The 16054-nt window shown below is 39.6% G+C and overlaps 1 protein-coding gene across 1 annotated transcript in view; it reads left to right on the top strand.

Annotated features, from left to right (window-relative positions):
* Positions 1-12039, top strand: part of LOC128666716 (oocyte zinc finger protein XlCOF6.1-like) — an 81862-nt gene extending 69823 nt beyond the window's left edge. Inside the window, exon 6 of the mRNA XM_053721460.1 lies at positions 10536-12039. Coding sequence (XP_053577435.1) covers positions 10536-11587 — 1052 coding nt within the window. The 3' untranslated portion in view covers positions 11588-12039. The remainder of the gene's footprint in view (positions 1-10535) is intronic.
* The last annotated feature ends 4015 nt before the right edge of the window (positions 12040-16054 follow it).

Here is a 16054-nt window from a genome sequence, read left to right as displayed (position 1 = left end):
GAGAAATAAATTTATCAGGTAAGCATAAATTATGTTTTCTAGACAAGCATTACCAGTTTGTGGCCCTTCCGTTTGGCCTAGCAACAGCTCCAAGGATCTTTTCAAAGGTTCTCGGTGCCCTTCTCTCTGTAATCAGAGAACAGGGTATTGCGGTATTTCCTTATTTGGACGATATCTTGGTACTTGCTCAGTCTTCACATTCTGCAGAATCTCATATGAATCAACTTGTGTCGTTTCTTCAAAGACATGGTTGGAGGATCAATTTACCAAAGAGTTCATTGATTCCTCAGACAAAGGTAACCTTTTTGGGTTTTCAAATAGATTCAGTGTCCATGACCGTGTCTCTAACAGAAAAGAGACGTCTGAAATTGGTTTCAGCCTGTCGAAACCTTCAGTCTCAATCATTCCTTTCGGTAGCTTTGTGCATGGAAATTCTAGGTCTCATGACTGCTGCATCGGACGCGATCCCCTTTGCTCGTTTTCACATGCGACCTCTTCAGCTTTGTATGCTGAACCAGTGGTGCAGGGATTTTACAAAGATATCACAATTAATATCCTTAAATCCCAATGTACGACACTCTCTGACGTGGTGGATAGATCACCATTGTTTAGTCCAAGGGGCTTCTTTTGTTCGTCCAACCTGGACTGTGATCTCAACAGATGCGAGTCTGTCAGGTTGGGGAGCTGTATGGGGATCTCTGACAGCGCAGGGGGTTTGGGAATCTCAGGAGGCGAGATTACCAATCAACATTTTGGAACTCCTTGCGATTTTCAGAGCTCTTCAGTTCTGGCCTCTTCTGAAGAGAGAATCGTTTATTTGTTTTCAGACAGACAATGTCACAACCGTGGCATATGTCAATCATCAAGGTGGGACTCACAGTCCTCAGGCTATGAAAGAAGTATCTCGGATACTTGTATGGGCGGAATCCAGCTCCTGTCTAATCTCTGCGGATCACATCCCAGGTGTAGACAATTGGGAAGCGGATTATCTCAGTCGCCAGACGTTACATCCGGGCGAATGGTCCCTTCACCCAGAGGTATTTCTTCAGATTGTTCAAATTCCAGAAATAGATCTGATGGCCTCTCATCTAAACAAGAAACTTCCCAGGTATCTGTCCAGATCCAGGGATCCTCAGGCGGAGGCAGTGGACGCGTTGTCGCTTCCTTGGGATTATCATCCTGCCTATATCTTTCCGCCTCTAGTTCTTCTTCCAAAAGTGATTTCCAAAATTCTAATGGAACATTCGTTTGTACTGCTGGTGGCTCCAGCATGGCCTCACAGGTTTTGGTATGTGGATCTCATTCGGATGGCCAGTTGCCAACCTTGGACTCTTCCGTTAAGACCAGACCTATCTCAAGGCCCTTTTTTCCATCAGGATCTCAAATCATTAAATTTGAAGGTATGGAGATTGAACGCTTGATTCTTAGTCATAGAGGTTTCTCTGACTCAGTAATTAATACTATGTTACAGGCTCGTAAATCTGTGTCTAGGAAGATTTATTATCGAGTCTGGAAGACTTACATTTCTTGGTGTTCTTCTCATAAATTCTCCTGGCATTCTTTTAGAATTCCTAGAATTTTACAGTTTCTTCAGGATGGTTTGGATAAAGGTTTGTCTGCAAGTTCCTTGAAAGGACAAATCTTTGCTCTTTCTGTTCTTTTTCACAGAAAGATTGCTATTCTTCCTGATATTCATTGTTTTGTGCAGGCTTTGGTTCGTATCAAACCTGTCATTAAGTCAATCTCTCCTCCTTGGAGTCTTAATTTGGTTCTGAGGGCTTTACAGGCTCCTCCGTTTGAACCTATGCATTCTCTGGATATTAAATTACTTTCTTGGAAAGTTCTGTTCCTTTTGGCCATCTCTTCTGCTAGAAGAGTTTTTGAGTTATCTGCTCTTTCTTGTGAATCTCCTTTTCTGATTTTTCATCAGGATAAGGCGGTGTTGCGGACTTCATTTAAATTTTTACCTAAGGTTGTGAATTCTAACAACATTAGTAGAGAAATTGTTGTTCCTTCATTGTGTCCTAATCCTAAGAATTCTCTGGAGAGATCTTTACATTCTTTGGATGTAGTAAGAGCTTTAAAATATTATGTTGAAGCTACTAAAGATTTTAGAAAGACTTCTAGTCTATTTGTTATCTTTTCTGGTTCCAGAAAAGGTCAGAAGGCCTCCGCCATTTCTTTGGCGTCTTGGTTAAAGTCTTTGATTCATCATGCTTATGTGGAGTCGGGTAAGTCCCCGCCTCAAAGGATTACGGCTCATTCTACTAGGTCAGTTTCTACTTCCTGGGCTTTTAGGAATGAAGCTTCTGTTGATCAGATTTGCAAAGCAGCAACTTGGTCTTCTTTGCATACTTTTACTAAATTCTACCATTTTGATGTTTTCTCTTCTTCTGAAGCAGTTTTTGGTAGAAAAGTACTTCAGGCAGCTGTTTCAGTTTGATTCTTCTGCTTATAATTTCAGTTTTTTTCATTATTAAGATTAAAACTTTTGTTTTGGGTTGTGGATTATTATTTTTCAGCGGAATTGGCTGTCTTTATTTTATCCCTCCCTCTCTAGTGACTCTTGCGTGGAAGTTCCACATCTTGGGTATTTATTATCCCATACGTCACTAGCTCATGGACTCTTGTTAAATGCATGAAAGAAAACATAATTTATGTAAGAACTTACCTGATAAATTCATTTCTTTCATATTAGCAAGAGTCCATGAGGCCCACCCTTTTTTATGGTGGTTATGATTTTTTTGTATAAAGCACAATTATTCCAATTCCTTATTTTGATGCTTTCGCTCCTTTCTTATCACCCCACTTCTTGGCTATTCGTTAAACTGAATTGTGGTTGTGGTGAGGGGTGTATTTATAGGCATTTTGAGGTTTGGGAAACTTTGCCCCTCCTGGTAGGAATGTATATCCCATACGTCACTAACTCATGGACTCTTGCTAATATGAAAGAAATGAATTTATCAGGTAAGTTCTTACATAAATTATGTTTTTCTTTCTTTTTTCTTTTTTTGTAACATATACTGAAAAATATATAAGTTCTTAGTTTATCCCATTATCCATTTGTCTGATGAATTTATTTATTTCATATAACTGTTTATATTTATACTTTCTTCCCATTCCTTTTCAGTGACTCTTGAATAGACATTGATGTAAACCCTTTTTCCTCATTAGGAATTTTAGACGCAAGCAAACGGTTAAATAATCATACTATGCTTCCCACCTACATGCATTATATCAGAATACATTTTTAATATTATAGGTTTGTTTTCTTTTTAGATAAATTGCTACTCCTTCTTATATAATGTATTATTATTATTTTTACAATGTGTGTTTCATGAAATGTGTGTTCGTAGATTATGTACTTTTTAAAACACAAATTGGTTATCAAATATGTTTTCTTCACAAATGTATTCATATGTATCCGATACAGTTTTAATTATGTGTATGACTGGACTGGTCTAACACGAACGCCAGCCTCCTTCCAAGGTCTTGAACTAACACACAGCCAATGAAATTCCTGTATTTGGAGGTGTGCCCAACCCTGTTTTTTTTTTAAAAGGGACTAGAACTACTTGTTTTATATACCTCTTGAGAAAGTCAGGTCGTAGCCTGAAGAAATGCGTTGAGGCCGCACTCTCACCCTCTCCTGGTTCCTGAAGCGCCGGTGTTGAATTTTGAGTATCCCCCGGTCCAGCTGACGAGGTGACGGACGACACACCCACAATATCCGGTGCAACATACTAGGACTTGGTGACTTTGCTTACTACTTTTTATCACATTGTACGTGTTATTTTAGCGCTTTGTGTGGTTTTTGTATTAAACAGTGTTACACTTAGAGTGGGATGCGCTCTGTGTTTTCTTTCGTTCTATAGTTTCACCTATGATCAGGAGCACAGCCCTGCGTCTTACACCGGTGAAGCATCCACACACTACACCGCAGCTGGGGAGTATTTTTACCCCTCAGATTTCTGTTTGATGCTACTATTTCTGTTTGATGCTACTAATTGTATTTACTTTATTGGGCTGCAGAATTCACTCTGACTGCTGAATTACTTGTCTATTGTCTATAGCAGATTAGAGAGCTACAACAAAATATTTTTTTTGTGGAACTTATACATCATTGATTTTTTATGTATGCATAAACATAGCTAGATACATTTTAAACAGCGTTATTGGCCGGAGTTGAGAAGCGCAGCTTTATTGTGTATTTTTTGTACTGTGTACGTGTGCTACGTGTATGAGGGACACAGTTGAGTGTACGTGTGCTACGTGTATGAGGGACACAGGTGAGTGTACATGTGCTACGTGTATGAGGGACACAGGTGAGTACGTGTATGAGGGACACAGGTGAGTGTACGTGTATGAGGGACACAGGTGAGTGTACGTGTGCTACGTGTATGAGGGACACAGGTGAGTGTACGTGTGCTACGTGGATGAGGGACACAGGTGAGTGTACGTGTGCTACGTGTATGATGGACACAGGTGAGTGTACATGTGCTACGTGTATGAGGGATACAGGTGATTGTACGTGTGCTACGTGTATGAGGGACACAGGTGAGTGTACGTGTGCTACGTGGATGAGGGACACAGGTGAGTGTACGTGTATGAGGGACATAGGTGAGTGTACATGTGCTACGTTTATGAGGGACACAGGTGAGTGTACGCGTGCTACGTGTATGAAGGACACAGGTGAGTGTACATGTGCTACGTGTATGAGGGACACAGGTGAGTGTACGCGTGCTATATGGATGAGGGACACAGGTGAGTGTACGTGTATGAGGGACATAGGTGAGTGTACATGTGCTACGTGTATGAGGGACACAGGTGAGTGTACGCGTGCTACGTGTATGAAGGACACAGGTGAGTGTACATGTGCTACGTGGATGAGGGACACAGGTGAGTGTACGCGTGCTACGTGGATGAGGGACACAGGTGAGTGTACGTGTATGAGGGACATAGGTGAGTGTACATGTGCTACATGTATGAGGGACACAGGTGAGTGTACGCGTGCTACGTGTATGAGGGACACAGGTGAGTGTACATGTGCTAAGTTTATGAGGGACACAGGTGAGTGTACGCGTGCTACATGGATGAGGGACACAGGTGAGTGTACGTGTATGAGGGACACAGATGAGTGTACATGTGCTACATGTATGAGGGATACAGGTCAGTGTACGTGTATGAGGGACACAGGTGAGTGTACGTGTATGAAGGACACAGGTGAGTGTACGTGTGCTACGTGTATGAGGGACACAGGTGAGTACGTGTATGAGGGACACAGGTGAGTGTACGTGTGCTACGTGTATGAGGGACACAGGTGAGTACGTGTGCTACGTGTATGAGGGACACAGGTGAGTGTACGTGTATGAGGGACACAGGTGAGTGTACGTGTGCTACGTGTGTGAGGGACACAGTTGAGTGTACGTGTGCTACGTGTATGAGGGACACAGGTGAGTGTACGTGTATGAGGGACACAGGTGAGTGTACATGTGCTACGTGGATGAGGGACACAGGTGAGTGTACGTGTATGAGGGACACAGGTGAGTGTACATGTGCTACGTGTATGAGGGACACAGGTGAGTACGTTTGCTACGTGTATGAGGGACACAGGTGAGTGTACGTGTATGAGGGACACAGGTGAGTGTACGTGTGCTACGTTTATGAGGGACACAGTTGAGTGTACGTGTGCTACGTGTATGAGGGACACAGGTGAGTGTACGTGTATGAGGGACACAGGTGAGTGTACATGTGCTACGTATATGAGGGACACAGGTGAGTACGTGTATGAGGGACACAGGTGAGTGTACGTGTGCTACGTGTATGAGGGACACAGGTGAGTGTACATGTGCTACGTGTATGAGGGATACAGGTGAGTGTACATGTGCTACGTGTATGAGGGACACAGGTGAGTGTACGTGTGCTACGTGGATGAGGGACACAGGTGAGTGTACGTGTATGAGGGACATAGGTGAGTGTACATGTGCTACGTGTATGAGGGACACAGGTGAGTGTACGCATGCTACGTGTATGAGGGACACAGGTGAGTGTACATGTGCTACGTGTATGAGGGACACAGGTGAGTGTACATGTGCTACGTGTATGAGGGACACAGGTGAGTGTACGTGGATGAGGGACACAGGTGAGTGTACATGTGCTACGTGTATGAGGGACACAGGTGAGTGTACGTGGATGAGGGACACAGGTGAGTGTACGTGTATGAGGGACACAGGTGAGTGTACATGTGCTACGTGTATGAGGGATACAGGTCAGTGTACATGTGCTACATGTATGAGGGATACAGGTCAGTGTACATGTGCTACATGTATGAGGGATACAGGTCAGTGTACATGTCCTACGTGTATGAGGGATACAGATGAGTGTACGTGTATGAGGGGCACAGGTGAGTGTACGTGTCTTACATGTATGTGGGGCACAGGTGAGTGAACGTGTTTTACATGTATGAGGGTCACAGGTGAGTGTACGTGTCTTACATGTATGAGGGTCACAGGTGAGTGTACGTGTCTTACATGTATGGCGGTCACAGGTGAGTGTACGTGTCTTACATGTATGAGGGGCACAGGTGAGTGTACGTGTCTTACATGTATGGCGGTCACAGGTGAGTGTACGTGTCTTACATGTATGAGGGGCACAGGTGAGTGTACGTGTCTTACATGTATGGCGGTCACAGGTGAATGTACGTGTCTTACATGTATGAGGGGCACAGGTGTTTAAAGGTTTAATCTAAATATTTGTCTTCCGTTTCCTCTTTTATTAAAGAAATGGAAAATACTGTTGTCCTGAACTTTATAAATCCCTTGATATCTTCTGACAGTTTCTGCAATATCAGAAAAAAGGGGGTGTAATTATCTCTCCTGATCAGTATGAGAAATACTGCACAACTTTTATAAACTAAAACATTTCTCAAGTTGTGCTCTGTCTGAATTACAAAATAATTATCTTTAAACGATATGAAACCCCAAAAAACTAAGTCTTTCTATTTAATTTATTGTTTAGAAACTAAGTCCTGCTTTAGTAGCCTCCTTTATAGAGTTTATAATGTGCTTCTATAACTGGTGTCTCCAGATCAGACCCGCCCCTTGATTAGGGCGAGAGGGGTAGAAGCACGGGGCCCCCCGCTTTATGGGCCCCGTACAGAGATGCTGTCAGTGTCAGTGGCGTCTGAGCAAACAAAAAGCTCCTGGTGTCAGTTGTTAGCGCTACCAATGATAATGAACATTCACAAGCAGTGTTCTCTTTGTGCACCATTTTCACTCTATTGAAGTCTATGGGGAGAACAATTTGACACGGTTGCGGTTTCTGAAGTTTGCTCCCGCGCAATTTACTTTCAACTGGTAATATGCACACTAACCCACACATGCAAAAGGCTTACTTCTAGCAGTGTTTATGCTCGAGTGCTAAATAACGCTCCACTTGTAATATAGCCCCATCTTTTTTATATGTTAATATTATATCCCTGACTTTTATTTGTGCCAACGTTAGGGCCAACCTTACACCTGTGTGTTCTACTTTACGGGGAAAACTTTGGGTTGGGACTGGGGTGGGTCATAAGGTGGCTGGGCTAGGGGCCCCGCAAATGCTAAGGGTGGCCCTGCTCCAGATCTAGTGATCTATAAAGTGTTTCACAGTTTTTCTGCTGCTAATACCGCTCTATGTACAACCTGCTGCTAATACCGCTCTATGTACAACCTGCTGCTAATACCGCTCTATGTACAACCTGCTGCTAATACCGCTCTATGTACAACCTGCTGCTAATACCGCTTTATGTACAACCTGCTGCTAATACCGCTCTATGTACAACCTGCTGCTAATACCGCTCTATGTACAACCTGCTGCTAATACCGCTCTATGTACAACCTGCTGCTAATACCGCTCTATGTACAACCTGCCAATCCGCTGGTATTTCCTGCTGCACTTGTGTAGTGCTGACCTACCTTTTAAAGCATCGAAAATAATAATTCCCACATTGTATTCTTGGTAAAGTAAAATTAAATCAATAGCCCACATTTTGTTTTTATCCCAAATACATGATTTGGTTCTTTGCCATTTGTATTTTTGGATTCCAGTTATTTGCTCCTTCCTCTTTTTGAAATATTATTCATTTGGTTTAGTCTTTCTTTTCTTTAGAATTATTGCTGAAAACTGTAATGAATACAATACAACTGTGGTGGTTTGATGTTTTCTTTCTAATGGTAGTGAGAGTCCACAAAATTCTATTCTTACATATAGGAATTCTTTACCAGGACACCAGGAGGAGGCAGAGACACCCAAACAGAGCATTTAGCTATCCTTCCTACTTCCATTCCCTCCCAGTAGTTCTTGGCCTCAAGTTTGTTTAGCTGTCCATGTTAATCTCTTAATAGAGTATTGGGATTCAGCAGGCCATGGGTGTCGCAGGGAAGTTCCCAAGCCTGGTGTTTAGTGTCAGTATTGCAGGACCATTTTTGTTGCTGCTGCAATACCCTTGGCAGCAGATAGTGAAGTCCCTTTTTACATTTTATTCCCTCATTTCTCAGACTAGTTGCATAAAATATTTTGGGTGATGCATGTTTGTGCACATGTGAGGTTAGTTCACACTAGTGCTGTATTTCATTTCTTTCACAAATGGCTAGTGCTTAGGTCAGAGGACTTGGCTAGTGCATAGGTCAGAGGACTTGTGTGGTTGCTATATGGGGAGTGTGACTAATTTCCACTTTATTAGGGTCTGTTTAGAAGGGTTTTCCCTTTGGGTGGTGTGGCCCTCCTAGACTACCGCTACAACTCCCTTCACAGAGCAATAGTGATTGCAGCACCAGAGGTCTCAGAACGGACACTGTGCCTTTCAGTGGGAGTTATAGTAGAGGAACGAGAAAGTTGGCATGGTTGCCTGATTTCAATCTTTTGTTCAAGCTCTGGCTAGAATCAGGCCAGTTTTTAAACCTATTGCTCCTCCTTGAAGTCTTTACTTTGTTCCTAGAGAGTTTTACAGCATTCCCCGTTTGAGCCTATGCATTCCCTTGTTATTAAGTTGATAACTTGGAAGGTGTTATTTTTGTTGGCAGTTTCTTCTGCTCGAAGAGACACAGAATTGTCTGCTCTTCAGTGTGATCCTCCTTATCTGTTTTTTTGCCAGGTTAAGGACGTGTTTAGGACTAGGTCAGGTTTCCTGCCTAAGATTGTGTCAATGGACAATATAAATCAGGAAATTGTTGTGCTGTCTTTGTTCTAAGCCTAGTTCTCCTAAAGCCCTGACCACTTTCAGATTGTGTAAAGTTTTACCTTCATGCTACCAAGGATTTTGGTCAATCTTTTAGCTTGTTTGTACTTTTTTCTGGTAGATGGAGGGTCAAAAGACTACTGCTGTTTATTTGTTTTCTTGGCTGAGAAATCTTATTCATATAGGTTACTTTGAGTCAGGTCAGCAGCCTTTAGGCTTGTATTACTGCTCATTTCACCCGTTTGGTGTCAACGTCTTGGGTCTCTAAGAATGAGGCTTCAGATGAACAGATCTGCAAGGCTGCTACCTGGTCGTCTACACACTTTCACAAAATTTTACCAGTTTGATGTTTTTACCTCGGCTGAGGCATCATTTGGGTGAAAGGTTCTGCAGGTGGTGGTGCTTAGCAACTAGGTGACTGCCATACCTATTATTCCCACCCTAAATGCTTTGTGAACTCCACAGCTTGGGTATAGATTCCCATATGTATGAATAGGATTTTGTGGACTCTCACTACTATTAAAAATAAAAAAAATGTATTCTTACGTGATACATTAATTTCTTTCTTGGTAGTGAGAGTCCACAAACCTCCCTGTTTTTTTGGTGGGGACAATCCTAATTTGCACCTCTTTACCCTTTTTATCTCACTTACTTTTCCCTATGATCAGTTATGAAATACTGGGAGGGAAGGAAGGGATAGTTAAATTCTCTGTTTGGGTTGTCTTTGTCTCCTCCTGGTGGCCAGGCAATAAGTCCCATATGTAAGAATAGGATGTTGTGGATTCTCACTACCAAGAAAGAAAATAATTTATCGGGTAAGAATACATTTTATTATCTTAGAAATTTGGCACAAGTTGATACTCTTTTGGTTTTACCAGTATTGTGGTCTCTTTAAAGTGATTGTAAACTTTAACAAATTTAAGATTAGTATCAAATAATAATCTTAAAAACAGGGGCACTTTAATTCATTAAAGTTTGCAAAGATGCTTATTTTTTAAAATAATTTTCAACAAGTGCATAATAAAAAAATGCAATAACACTGAATTTAAAATTAGCAGATTTTTTTTTCTTCTGGCAAATGTATTTTTTTCTCCAATTGTAAGGACCTTTGTTTTATGTGACATCCATCAGCCAATCGACGACTAGTATATGTATACCCTGTGAACTTGTGACTCAGAATGTGTGCATATAAAAAGACTGCAAAATTTGATAATGGTTGTAAATTGGAAAGTTTCTTTAAAACTGCTGCTCTTTCTCAATAATGAAGGTTGTTTTTTGTTTTACTTTAGTGTACTCCCATTGTGTTTCTTATTCACAGGTGAACTCACAAACTGCAATGATCCTAGTCTTTATGGTCGGAGTGCAGAAGCTTCTTTAAATCTTCTTCAAAATCAAAGTAGCCAAGTTGGAAATATATGTTCTGAGTGTGGGAAATGTTTTATTCAGAAATCACATCTTATTAGTCACCAGAAAATTCATACAGGAGAAAAAGCATTTCCATGTTCTGAATGTGGGAAATGTTTTACTCTGAAATCAGTTCTTATTAATCACCAGAAAATTCATACTGGAGAAAAAGCATTTCCATGTTCTGAATGTGGGAAATGTTTTACCCATAAATCGGATCTTCATAGACATTTGAAAAGTCATACAGGAGAGAAACCATTTTCCTGTTCTATATGTGAGAAATGTTTTACACAGAAAGGAAGTCTTGTTGCTCATCAGAAAATTCATACAGGAGAGAGAGGATTTTCATGTTCTGTATGTGGGAAATGTTTTACTACAAAATCAGATCTTATTGTCCATCTAAAAATTCATACAGGGGAGAAAGCATTTTCATGTTCTGAATGTGGGAAATGTTTTAGTCGTAAAAGAAATCTTATTAATCATGTACAAACTCATACAGGGGAGAAAGCATTTTCATGTTCTGACTGTGGGAAATGTTTTAATCAGAAATCAAATCTTAATAGTCATCAGAAAATTCATATAGGGGAGAAAGGATATTCATGTTCTGACTGTGGGAAATGTTTTACTTTGAAATCAACTCTTAATAACCATCAGAAAACTCATACAGGAGAGAAAGCCTTTGCATGTACTGACTGTGGGAAATGTTTTACTCGGAAATCAACTCTTATTGGCCATCAGAAAATTCATACAGGAGAGAGAGAGTTTTCATGTTATGACTGTGGAAAATGTTTTACTCTGAAATCGACTCTTATTGGCCATCAGAAAATTCATACAGGGGAGAAAGCATATTCATGTTCTAAATGTGGGAAATGTTTTACTCAGAAATCAACTCTTATTAAGCACCAGAAAACGCATATTAAAGTTGTTACCCTCACAATACCTAGTGCTGATGATGACTACATATGATCCCCTGGGGTGCGCAGGTTTGGAGCTTGCGCAAGCATTTACAAGGGTTCCTATATAGGTTTGACTAGCCAAGTGATCATCTGGAGCCCCTTTGTATTGAAGTTATAAATATAACAAAAAGCCCTTATTTATTTGATGAAATTTAGGTACTGTTGATGGCATTATAGTTAGGTGATCACTGAGGTAACAGAGTGTTTTTCTAGCTGGAATTTAAATTGACCAGGTGAATAGGTTTACAGGGTGAGGTCCTACATTAACATCAAAAATACAAGAGGGATCCAAAAGCACTTGTCTGGAATATGAAATCCCCCTAGCTACATAAAATGCATTGTGGTGATTTTTTTGATTTTTTTTTTCTCATTTGAAGTTCAATTATTAATTTCTATAGAAAACCATAGTGTTATTTTCCAACAACCTTGTTTATTAAAATAATAAAATATGCATTTTTTTCACCATTTGTTGTAGATTTATCTCATATCATATAGATTGAATAAGGGGATAGTTTAAATCTGCTGGGTCAGCAGATAAGGGGTAAAATGTACATTAAACTCTGAGATTGTAATGTAAAATTTTCTTTTTAAAGGTAGTGAGAATCCACAAATTCCTATTCTTACAAATGGGAAATACAACACCTGGAATGATCCCTATTTTAGTCAATGTGTCTATTACTTTACAGAGACTAGTTATGCTGCTGAGCTCTATATGTAAACTTTATAAGTGTAATGTTTGTGTAGAATGAAGTGGCAATTTTAAAATCTTAAACCTACACAGTTGCGCTTATAGACCAGGGACACATTACTAAAAACAGTACTTGTGTTGTGCTAATTAATTTGATCTAAAATAAACTTTTTTTTTTTTTTTTACATTGTCTACAGATAAGAAAAAAATATGATGACTTGTCCTGCAATGCCACCTTCTGGGTGTTTTGTTATTTTCAGAATTGGCCACATAAAAATACCATTAATATTTGCTAAAAATAGAAAAACAACCCTATTCAGATTATCCTTTACTCCTTTTGTTATTTTAAAATATAAATACACCATATGATTGTCTCAAAAGGTGTTCTGTTGAATTTTGCTACCCTCTGAGTGTGCATGTCCATATTATGTCACTACATTCCATATAAGTTGTAAAGCATGTGTGGAATACGGTGACATATGTGCACTCATGCACACAGAGGGGTAGCAAAATTAGATGGGAAGATAGCAAATATCGATACTTTGTCTGCTCATGCACGCCGCACGCACCCTCCATATGTAAATAAAATTAAATAAGCAGCTCCACATGTCATCACAATTAAAGTTTACTCCTAAATCCATTAACTGTAGAGTAAAAAATGTTCATGTAAAACAGTGATAAACCTGCAACTCAGTGATCATATAAAACCCCTAGTCACACCAAGCTATCATATATATATATATATATATATATATATATATATATATATAAATAAATAAAGGTACTAAAGGTACAAAGATTGCTGCGGGCTCTTGCATTCAGTATTAAGCAAATTATTGGATTTAATAAAAACATAATTTATATCTTGACTGATAAATTCCTTTCTCTTATGGTGAGAAGTGTCCACGATCCATTACTCCTAGGGATTGCCTATCCTGCCAGGAGGAAATAAAGATCCCCAAACTTCAGAGCTCTGTATAAACCCTCCTCTATAGTAATCAGTCTGATTTATAGCCAAGCTGACAGAGGGGAGATTTAAAATTGAGGAAAATAAATATAGAGGAAATAGGGAAAAAGGATGTGTCAAAAATAGAAAAAAATATATATTAAAAAAGTCAGGATGGGGGCTCTCGTGGACTCTTATCACCATTAAAGAAAGGAATGTATCAGGTATATATTATGTTTTCTTTCATCTAGGTAATAAGAGTCCACAATCCATTACTCCTGGGAACCACTACCCAAGCTGTGGCAGAGGCCACAAGTAATGGATTAAAAAAAGGAGGGATTAAACATTCTTTAACCATAAGAAAAAAAAAAATCATTATATATTTTACAAAGTTAGAGTACCCTTGTTGGGGGAGGGTTTTTCTTCTAATGGCAGTGAGGATCCACAAAAACATTTATTAACTATGGGAAATACTTATCCTGGCCACCAGGAGAAGGCCAAGACAGCACCTCAAACGTTCCCTACTCCCCCAGTAATTTGCCTGCGTCTAAAGGAGAACAGCAGAGAGAAATGTTCTGCTGATAGTTCCAGATTTTATGCTCTAAATGCTGCAAAACATTGCCTGCAATAACATCTATGCTTTTAAATAAAATTGTGATCTTAGTCACACAATATGGCCATATTCTGCTGACAGTATAATAAAGTTGTGTATATAAAGCAAGGGAGTCTCATTCTATCATGAAGAGAAAAAGCAGGAAGGATTCAGCCCATAAAGGCAAAGTACTGTACTGTTAGCACCAGTCAACATTGGGACACCTTGCAAGTTGGTGACTGGCTAAGCAGAATATGGCCATATTGTATGACTAAGATACAAATTTTATTTAAAAGTATAGATGTTTTATTGCAGGCAATTTTTTGCAGCATTTAAAAATGTGTTGTGTTTTTGCAAATGGATGTGTGCTAATACCCCCTGTTTTGTGTAACTATTTGGTCACACTGGCAGCACTCCCAAAGATGTTTATATAAACTTTTTGTAATGTGTGCTAAACCAAAAATTGTATTTGCATATATATATATATATTCCAATTTCAGAGGGTAGTTAGGAATAACACTAATCCCTTGAAGACAATTATCCAGTTGGATCAGATGACCAATCGATTTCTGCAATGGTGTTAGGAAACGAATGAGGCTTTATTTAAATCCTAGGCTTATTGCTTGACCAATGAGAGGTTGAACGTAGAGAAAAAAAAGAATGATCTTAACTACTACATATGCCCCAGAATCAGACAAGTCCTTACCATTTGGAGAATATGACGCACCTTTAATTGGCTTTAAAATAGGACAGTCATTAAGGGACAAATTAGTCCTGACTGACCCTATACACTGCTAAATAGCGGGAGTATGGCTAAAACCAACAGGCTGGTTCATTTAAATGCCCCAGCTGCATGACCTGCAATTCTATTCTTCAAGGCTCTTTCTTTAGACACCCACACACCAATATACCATTTACCTATTTATTTCTGTTTATCAAGTTGTGTTTGTGGTACATTTTATGTGGATGGCCAATCACCGCTCTGCAATACGCAATGCCATAAAAAAAAAATCAGAAGAGCCATAAACCAGTGGCCTGACATTTGTTATAAATGGGCCACTCGGTGATCTACGATTCATATTTCTACATCATGTACCACCCATTAGACGGGGTGAGGACCGCAATAGAAGGTTATTACAATGGGAATCTAGCTGGATTTTTAAACTTAACACAGTGCAGCCTTATGGTTTTAATACATAGGCAGATCGGCACTGCTTCCTATAAATACAGTGATAACATAAATTTATTTCAGGTGTTATTCTGTCTATGGATATTGTTCCTGGCTTTTGGGTAAATGTATTTAGTTATACCAAACAGATGTAGACACATTACTCATCTTGTAAGTATAACATAGAATAATTTTATCTTCGATTAAGTTAGGATAAGTTCACTATAATTAAGCAGCCCCTATCTAACTAGGGTCTATATTAACTATGGGTCGACAAGCCAACATATGTTTAAATTCTGACCTAGGAATTGCCCTTATAATTGTATTGCTTGTAACTTTTGTATTTCTCAAAGCTTGGGTTACTTTACACGTTATGGTCTTTTGTATGTCCTTGAAATACATTTCTGTGTAAGTGACTTTGCGCTCTTAAATATGTGGCCACAGATATTATTGACCGGCGTTTGGATTGACACCTAACAAATACAAGAAAATAATTCCCAAAGAAAGAGAGCGCTCAGTTCCAATGTTCAATATGATAAAGTCTTACTTGTGTGAGCTGCAGTGAGCTAAATCAAACCATTAAGTTCACCAATAAATCTTCTACAATAATATTTATAAAAGTCTCTGCAGAGAATATGGCACTTCTTAATGCAGCTTTCATCAAAACGGCTGCTTGTCCAACAGTCAAAACAAACTCCAATCCTTCAATCCGAAAGCACAAATAAAAGAGGCCCAAAATAGTGTAATATGTCAGAACCACAATAGTTTAATATTCACACTTATCTACTCACAAACAGTTATATAAAATAGGCACGTAGCATCCCTATCCACTACGGTAGTCCGGAGTCCTGTTAGAGTCAATCAGCTGTTGGTCCGTGTTGGCGTTGGACGTCATCACCCAGCAAATTTGATCGCTCTGATCCGCCTTCTCTCCTGCAGATAGGGATGCATAACACACACTCTCCTATCCCAACGCGTTTCCAGGACACTACTGGCTGCTTTCTCAAGGGGATATGTGTGTGAAGAACCAACATCTACTTTTTATAGGCCTGTTATGCCCTCTATTGGTCATCTAAAATATTT

The sequence above is a fragment of the Bombina bombina genome, chromosome 7, assembly GCF_027579735.1.
Source record: "Bombina bombina isolate aBomBom1 chromosome 7, aBomBom1.pri, whole genome shotgun sequence".
Taxonomy (NCBI): Eukaryota; Metazoa; Chordata; class Amphibia; order Anura; family Bombinatoridae; genus Bombina; species Bombina bombina.
Note: the sequence above shows the minus strand (reverse complement) of the source record. Positions and strands in the feature narration are given on the sequence as shown.